The following is an 8,961-nucleotide window of genomic DNA, read 5'->3' on the forward strand; positions in this document are numbered from 1 at the left end:
GGATTCAATGAACTGAATGCAATGAAATTTTGACCATATATGACTTATATAATGAGCTTTGGAAAACTTTTAACTTAACTTAAAATTCTTAGCACGGAAGAAAATTATAACGATTAGATTATTTTTCTAATAAATCACCAAATTTTCTTAAATTTCAACATCGTTTCAAAATTCAAGATGCTAATTATAGTTCATTTATATTCCCTCTAATTGTCTTGAATATAAATATGTGTTCGATTAACTCAGTTTGAAACGTTTTTCTGTGCTCGATTCTTTCTCACCACACCGCACAACGGAGACACAGTTCATAGAGTAAGGTAAGTATCACGTTTATTTCTTCTTTCTCTTCTTTTCAGGCACTCAGGGATTCTTCACATTACAGGTAAGTTCATTTCACTAACATCTACACTTTATTCGGTTAATCAATTCTACTTCTAACTATTCTATATTCAATAAACTACTAATTTCTCGTTACATTTCAAATTATTAGAATTCACCTCGGGTGGGTGGTAGCGATCACTGATGATGACGATCGTGACGGTGTCGAGTTGTCGTCGGAAAAGAGACCGAACACGAATCCTCTTCGGCTTTTATAATGGGTCGCTCCATCAAAAACATGGTTGACCGGATAGAGTGAGATGAATCAAGTTGTTTGTCTCTGCAAAGCACCATGATCGACGAATGACGATGGTTGGTGTTGTCGATGATTGCCACTTCACATATAGATGGCGCAGAACTCCTCTTCGCGTATGCGAACATACTGGCCCCTCAGAAATAGCATTTCTGGCAGTTGATTCGCCCAAGATGGTTTCGGTCATGTCGATGAAATGGTGACGTTTCGGAATCAATGGTTGTCAACATTCGTTGCCTCTCGTCTCGGTTCGGTATCGATCTCGATGATTGACGACGGTGACGATAGTAAACATGGAACAAGATAAGACCCGGTAGCGGGTTACGACGCAAATTATGAGATTGGACAGGTTCTTACCTGATCTTCTAATAATAAAAGCCTTTAAATTCATTTTAGGTACAGCCGGAATGGATCAGCAGAAGGAATATTGGTTTCTAGCGGAGAATGTTATAGTTGGTGTCTTCGAGCGATGTTTGGATATGAGAGTTCGGATAGTAGATTGGTTCGAAAGTCGATGGCAGCGTATTCTGATTTGGATGCAAGTGGCGAAGCGAAAGCGATGCGAATTTTGACGTTGATGACCAATGCTGGATTAGATCGACGATGATGTTGCACAATTGGACTTCCGAAAAGGTGGTGGCTCATTGATGATTTTCCCGTCGATGTTACTAGACCAGACATCAATGGGACGATTGGTTTGTTCGATCTGGCCCCTGTGAGCTGACTTCAGGATTGGCGAGTGAAGTGATTCGGTTGAGGTGACAATGGATTTCGGAAACTAATTAGAGCACAACATCGGCATTTTGATTCAGCCAACAGAGCGCTTGAGGATGATGGTTGGTTCATCGAAGCATTAGACGACTCGAGTGTTGTTGTAGATGCAGCGATGTAGCTTTTCGTTGTAACCGATGACGTTGACGGGCGTAGGTGGTTGAGTTGCTTGTTGTTGATGTTGGGACGAGGTGCCAGCTCCGTTCGCTGGGCGAGATGATTGATACGGTGAATGTTGACTCCGAGTGCATGAGATGAACTTTCCCCTTTCGTTGGTGTAGAAACTAACTGCTGCGTTTCCGAAGGCGAAGATGATTTGGGTGGATGAAGGTCGTTGCGAAATTGGCGATACGAAAATCGTGAGTTTCCGTCCTGGGCAGTTTGGAAAGCGTCCTCGCGAATTGCTTCAGGGAGTGGGCGCGATGTGGTGGTTGCAAAATGAACTACGACAGGCGTTGAAGAGTTGACATCTGCTTTTCCACATACTACCCATCCAAGGGCAGAATTCACCAGCACTGGTAGATTGTCACCGAGCGGAATGTGACCAGGGACGCGGAAGAGTTCGAAAAAGATTTCAGCTCCGATGACGATGTCCACTTGGCTGGTTTTGCAGAACGATGGGTCGGCTAAGTGTATTCCGGGCGGCATATTCCAGGATGAAATATCAATGCAGGTGGCAGGAAGATCGATGGTGACTTTCGGTAGGACGACGAATTCGACGTTGGTAGAGAAGTCGCCAACTCGAGAGCGCATGCAGGCGAGAAACTTCGTTGTTGCTTTGGTGGTAGTCTGACCAATTCCACTGATCGGTAGGCAAATTCTTCTTCGTTGTGCTTTGAGATCCTGTGCAAATCGCTCGGTTATGAATGAGCATTCACTTCCCGAGTCGAGAAGGGCTCGAGCAATGTGTTTCGTACCATCGTCGTCGATGATGAAGACAGTTGCAGTGGCGAGGAGGACTCTCTTTGGGGTTTGACCAGATGAAGCACAGCTGACTACCTCTGTGATCGTTGCGGTTGCAGAGGTTATTGTAGTACCGCTCGTTGAAGGAAGTATCATCGATCTTGCCGGTTGAGAACTAACGTGTTGAGACGCTGACGATGTGGAAGTACTTGGGCACAGCTGGGTATGGTGCCGAGCTTGACAACGGCGGCAGTTGGATGACGACGAACAATCCTTGGAAAGATGACCCTTTCGCAAGCAATTGCCACAAAGCTGATGACGACGGACCTCGGCTTCCTTGTCCTCTAGCGTGAGTTGGGAAAAGGTTTCGCACATGTACAGTGGATGGTGGTCGGAACAGAGTACGCATTTTCGTTGATGTAGATACTGGTTGGCGGTATTACAAGTAAGCGGACGCTGGACAGATTTCTTGGGTTGCTGAGGGAATGCTGGAGTGTCGACAACATTTCTCTGGATAGTCTGTAGCACTGAAACTCTTCTTTGAATGAAGGTAGTGAGGTCTTTGAAGGTCGTGGCTTGTTGACTGGATGAAAATTCCTCCCAGTCCCTGCGAGTAGTGGGATCTAGGCGGACACTGAGCATGCGAATCAGGATGACATCCCAGAACTGGGTCTTCTCACCGAGTTGCTTCAGAACCTTCACGTTGGCTTCGAAATTCTCCACTAGCGAATGGAGATCTGCTGCTGACTCACGCTTCAGGGTGGTGAATTCGAAGAGGGAGTCTAGGTAGGTCTGCTTTAGGCGCGAGGGGTTTTGGTAGTGATCTACCAGCAAATTCCAGGCGACGAGGTAGTTGTTAGCGCTAATGGTAATTGACTGAACCAGCTTCAGTGCTTCTCCGGACAAGGAAGAGCGGAGGTAATAGAACTTTTGAATGTTCGACAACTCGACTGCAGAGTGCACTAGTGAGACAAAGAGATCGTGGAAATTCAACCAGCTGTCGATGTTTCCACTAAATACAGGAAGCTTGACGTCGGGTAAACGTACGTGTGACGACTGGACAGTGCCTTGTGGGTTTGTAGTAGGTGATGCGGGGACGGACGGATTATCGAAGGAGTTATTCGCTGCTAAGAGTATGCCTTTCACACGGTAGTAGGATGTCTCGAAGTCAACTCGATCCTTTATCTGTTCGTCGATGGATGCTTCGTCGGCGGATTCAAGTTCGGTTTGGGTCCTTTGGATGTCTGCCCACAACTTGTTGAGGTTCTCCAGGCGCACTGGAACTTCATTTGCACCCGTTTCTTCCTGGTATTTATCGGCAAAATCCTTGATGATATTGAAGGAGGCAAGGAGACTCTTCAGTCTGCCTTTGAGCCCCTTGATGCGACGTTCCGTGGACATGATGATCGTTGGAGTGGTCTGTAAAGCGTAAGACCGCGCAGATCACACGAGGAAGAATAGAGAGAGATGGAAATCTAATTACCTTTGAAAAGGCAATTTATGCCTTGTAAAATTGGAATTGTTGGCACTCTTGAAGACAGTTACTGCGGGTTACAGGAGTTGTTCCAGACGTTCTTCGGACGGAATGGACGTTGAAGTAGTAGAAGTAGATCACTAATTTGTGGCGGGAATGTCTTCGGGTACTCCAGATGGAACGGCAGCTAGAGTAGTGCAATGGATCACGGAAAGGCGAGCTCGGTCTGTAAAACGAAAGACCGCGTAGCTCAAACGAGAAGGTAGATGGTTGGATGGAGCGCTAATTACCTTATTCAAGGCGGTAGAATGCCTTGTACTCGTATTTTAACTATGGCGGAATCCCGTGACTACGTGATCCTCACGATGGCGGAGCGGTACAGAACGGTGTAGTAGTAGCAATGGCGGTTCGGCTCACCGCGGGGAGCACCGGAACGGACGGAGTTCGACGGCCGATATCCGGCTCGAAGGACCAAATGTTCGATTAACTCAGTTTGAAACGTTTTTCTGTGCTCGATTCTTTCTCACCACACCGCACAACGGAGACACAGTTCATAGAGTAAGGTAAGTATCACGTTTATTTCTTCTTTCTCTTCTTTTCAGGCACTCAGGGATTCTTCACATTACAGGTAAGTTCATTTCACTAACATCTACACTTTATTCGGTTAATCAATTCTACTTCTAACTATTCTATATTCAATAAACTACTAATTTCTCGTTACATTTCAAATTATTAGAATTCACCTCGGGTGGGTGGTAGCGATCACTGATGATGACGATCGTGACGGTGTCGAGTTGTCGTCGGAAAAGAGACCGAACACGAATCCTCTTCGGCTTTTATAATGGGTCGCTCCATCAAAAACATGGTTGACCGGATAGAGTGAGATGAATCAAGTTGTTTGTCTCTGCAAAGCACCATGATCGACGAATGACGATGGTTGGTGTTGTCGATGATTGCCACTTCACATATAGATGGCGCAGAACTCCTCTTCGCGTATGCGAACAATATGTTTTGAAAGAAAGTAACAGCATAGCCGGCAATTCATTGAAAAAGTAATGGGATGCATATTAAAAAAAAGCCAATTTACTAAAAAATCATAAAATAAATGAAATCGCTATATTTTTTTTTCTTGTGAATAATTTCAAATTGAGTCAAACGTTTTTAAGAGCTCATTATATAAGTCGTAAATGGTCAAAATTTCATTGCATTCGGTTCATTGAATCCGGAGATATAACAGCTCAAAATTGGCTATCGGCTAAATATACCTTTTTCTAGAATCTTTTTAACTTCGTGCAGAATAGCCCGATCTTTTCAAATTTTGTCCACTGATACACAACGAGTTGATCCACTTCCAGTAAAAATTTGAAAATATTTGATGCACTTTTCGAAAAGTTACAGCTATTTGAATATTTTTTGAGAAGGCAACATTTTGCCTGTCCCGATCATTTTGTCTATCCCCTGTACTAACTACTACTAACTGTAAACGGAGCTTGGAAGACCCCCTCTCCACACTCGTACACAGGACCGGGATGGCTGCGGATCGCTGGCAGGAAGGGCTCGACTGTGACGAGGGGATTAGGGGCTCCCATGAGGCTTGCAGGCGTGCATCCTGGTGTTGAAACTGGCTGGTATCGGTGATTCAATGAGCCTTGCTCATGTTTTAAACGGGAGCGTTGTTGGAAATGGTCAACGGATTGTTGAGTGGTGTTTGAGTTTTGATTCAGTTTTTTTGAGTAGTAAATGAACTCTCTTAAACGTATTCCAACAGGTCAGGATGAAGGCTCCAGAGCTAATTCCTTCAGTTATCCTTAGAGGAGTAAGTCTCGCTTAGACGGGCCCACTATTTACACTTTGTCTTTAAAAATGTTTTAGGTGGCGATTTTCAGAAAGTCCTCACCAAAAAAGTAAAGAAAATGGATTTGGTTTCTCAAATTGATGGACCCCTCGTTTGTTAGAGCCACAACAAGGAACCTCTAGAAGAATTCTCAGGGAAATCTCTGCAAAGCAATGTCTGGCAGAATTTCTTGAAAATTCCCTGGAAAACTTTCAGAAGAAAAAGCTGGAGAAACTTCTGAATACATACCAGGTGGATTTTTTACAGGAATCCATGGATGAATTTCTGAAAATATTCATGGATGTAGTTCTAAATGGATCCTTCGATAAATTTCTGGAGCTTGAGAGATTGCTTCTGGAGTAATAACTAAAAGATTTCTGAAATTCATGAAGGTATTTCAGAAGCAAGCTATGCCAGATTATCTTAAATATTTTTTGTGTAGTTTTTCTAGTAACGTTTTCTTTATTTCAGGAGCTTTTTACTCAGTGAGAAACATAGAGTAATCCCGATGACATTATATAGAACATACAAATTCTGACTCATTAGAGTATGTAATAAGCAAAAACCGGGTTATGAGAGCTACTGAGCCTAACACCCTTCGGCAAGTTCCCAGCATTTTGCTGAGAATTTCCAAGGCGCTATATTAACAATGATAATAAGAATAATCGGCAAAATAATTCATCAAAGGTTTTCCAAATTTACAAGTCAGGACTTTATAATGATTCATACAATGTGTGTGTCTTCTGACCCTTCATAAAATCCGAAATATAATATTCCGTTGAAATCAGACAATTCTTCGTCACCATCATGGGATCGTCACCGTCAGCCCCATTGATAATCTGTTAAACGCGGGAAAAGAGAAGCCTATCATTATAAACATGTTAAGCAAACAAAATGCCTGATATGATATGCAATTTATGTTAAATTATGCTTTCCCAGCAAGGTGTCGGGTTACAGCAACACATGCGATCGAATGATGGTTGATTGCGGAATACCGGTATTCTGGAGATTAGTAAATTGCCAAATATTTTTATTTATCAGAGACACCCATCAATAAGCAATCGATATTCGGATCGTTTGACCTTGGGGGCATTTAGTCGATAAATCGTTTTTGGATTTCATTCCCAGGCGACGAACTCCGGGAAAAAAGTTCTTATTTGTAACTGATCAATGGTTTTCTTATTTTATTGTTAATATTACAGCCTTACTGAGAGTCTTAGGGGCTGTCCATAAACCACGTGGTCATTTTTTTGGGACTTCTCAACCGCCCCCCCCCGCGTGGTCATTAGTCCATACAAAAAATTTTTTTCGTCCATACAAAATGGTCATTGGCCGAACCCCCCTCCCCCCCCTCACGACCACGTGGTTTATGGACAGCCCCTTAGTATTCAATTGGTGCTTTCGCAAATAAAAACTGAGGGTTGGCCTCTTGGATATTGTCATTTTACCATTCGTATTGTGATTTGATTTACGAATGCATATTCACGAGGACTCTCTACTTAGAATAATCGTTTTAATTTAGGCACAGTGCAACTGCATTTGTTCCATACAAATAATCTCTTGTTTAAATCACTTTTCAATTTCAATAAAGAAGAAAACAGTAGTTAGCGCATAAAAACGCTGACCCAATTCCCGTGCAATTATTTTTAGTTTGCGAAATTTGAGGTCGTCGACATTTTTACTCTGTGAAATGCATTCGAATGTCGTTTTTCCAAACTGGCATCGTAGTTCAACATTTGGGCTGACCCCTATGTCTTCAACTGTAGTGTTTCCTAACCCGTCAATAGCTGAGTGAACAATCATAGGTTTTTGTACGTCGTAATGACAGGGTATTCCCCAATTTCGAAACCCTACCACAAGATGCATTTCGCATAATCACAGGGCGCACTCCAAGGAAAAAAAATCAAAAGCTCATCACTTTCGTCGCCCGACAACATCACCCAATGCACACCGAAAGGTCACTATGTCAACGAGTGACATGGGCAGCGTTTGTTCCATCCATCCGTCCATCGCATCGCATCGCATCCATCGTTCGTGGGTCAGTCGGTGTTTTCTCATGCCATTAGAAATTGCCCTGATCACCATCATCATCATCGTCACCGCCGCCGCAGGCCGTCCGTCCAAGCTCTTACCATAACATCGCGCATCAGATATCATCGTCATCTTTCCCCATATCTAGGTTCGTCTGTCGAGCGAGACAAGATGGCAATTTGGTGCGATTGCCAATTAAAAGCTTGCAATATTTTCTTCTACACGCTAATGAGAACCGCTCTGTCGTCGTGATGCATGCGTGGCCATGTGCTGCGCACCCGAAATGGGGTTTCATCTGCTATTTTTCTCACCGCTTAAAAGGCAAAACGATGCGGTGTGATGCGTGTGGCTGCTGTTGCTGCAGTGGAACGACAAACGAAAAGATGACCCAACCAAAGAGCATCCGAAAGATTGCCGCTACCTCCGCCTTGCGGAGGCGGTACATTTCGATTTAGCCAAATTATGGTGCACTATGCTTATAGCAATCTCATGAAAAAAATGTGTTGATTGTTAATATACATAAATCCCTTGTCATAAAAGAAATGTCCTTCTCATTTTCAAGTTAAAGTGACAAGATGCAAGTATGGTTGCACTGCACCGAATGAGCCTTTGAAGATATATCTGAAGGAGTTCCTGGAGTATTTTAGAATCTCCGAAGGAATTTTCAAATAAATTCCCAAACGAAATTCTAAAAAGTCTCGGTATGCATTCTTGTAGAAATCTGTGGAGGAATATCTGGAAAGAATTTAACAAACATTTCTGATAGTATACAAAGAAGGATTTCGCAAGAATACCACCTGGAACGCTTTTGGAAATTGGGGTAAATCGCCAATTATTGCACACCTTAAAAACTCACCAATTGTTGCACACCCCATAAGAAAAGCATGTAGTGTGCAACAATTGGTGGGTTTTTAAGGTATGCAATGATTGGCGATTTACCCTACTAGTGAAATTTCTAGAAGATTTTTTTCCGAAATTTCAAGAAGAATTTCTGGATAAACTCCTAATAAAATTACTGACTGAAAGATTTTCCTATGGAACTTCTGCAAAAACACTTGAATGTATTTCTGAAGGATTTTTTGAAGATATTTGTAATTGGGAAAACACCTGGAACGCCTGAATAAATCTTTTGAGGAAATTCTTTAAGAATTTCTGTAGAAATTATAAGGTCAGGGAAGAAATGTACATACACTCCCGTTCAAAAGTTTGGGGTCACCCCCTTAAAAACATGTCATTTTTTTAGGCTCATATCTCCGCCAATTTGCGTCCGATTTCAAAACCCTTGGTTTTATTCAGAAGATAATAAGTCAAAGAAAC

General features: G+C 42.8%; 1 protein-coding gene across 2 annotated transcripts; it reads right to left on the bottom strand.

The window, feature by feature from the left end:
* Window positions 1-230: 230 nt before the first annotated feature.
* On the bottom strand, window positions 231-4,786 carry LOC134292209 (uncharacterized). 2 transcript variants are annotated; one of them, XM_062861151.1, is made up of 2 exons: window positions 4,070-4,786; window positions 231-4,005 (listed from the first exon to the last, which is right to left on the bottom strand). In XM_062861151.1, exon 2 carries the CDS (start codon window positions 3,704-3,706, stop codon window positions 1,358-1,360), a length of 2,349 nt encoding a protein of 782 aa, XP_062717135.1. In that variant the 5' UTR covers window positions 3,707-4,005; window positions 4,070-4,786; the 3' UTR covers window positions 231-1,357. The 2 variants fall into 2 exon arrangements, with proteins under 2 accessions (XP_062717135.1, XP_062717134.1); XM_062861150.1 differs by having other exon boundaries at window positions 231-3,724; window positions 3,789-4,786.
* Window positions 4,787-8,961: the final 4,175 nt, after the last annotated feature.

This window comes from Aedes albopictus, chromosome 3, assembly GCF_035046485.1.
Source record: "Aedes albopictus strain Foshan chromosome 3, AalbF5, whole genome shotgun sequence".
Taxonomy (NCBI): Eukaryota; Metazoa; Arthropoda; class Insecta; order Diptera; family Culicidae; genus Aedes; species Aedes albopictus.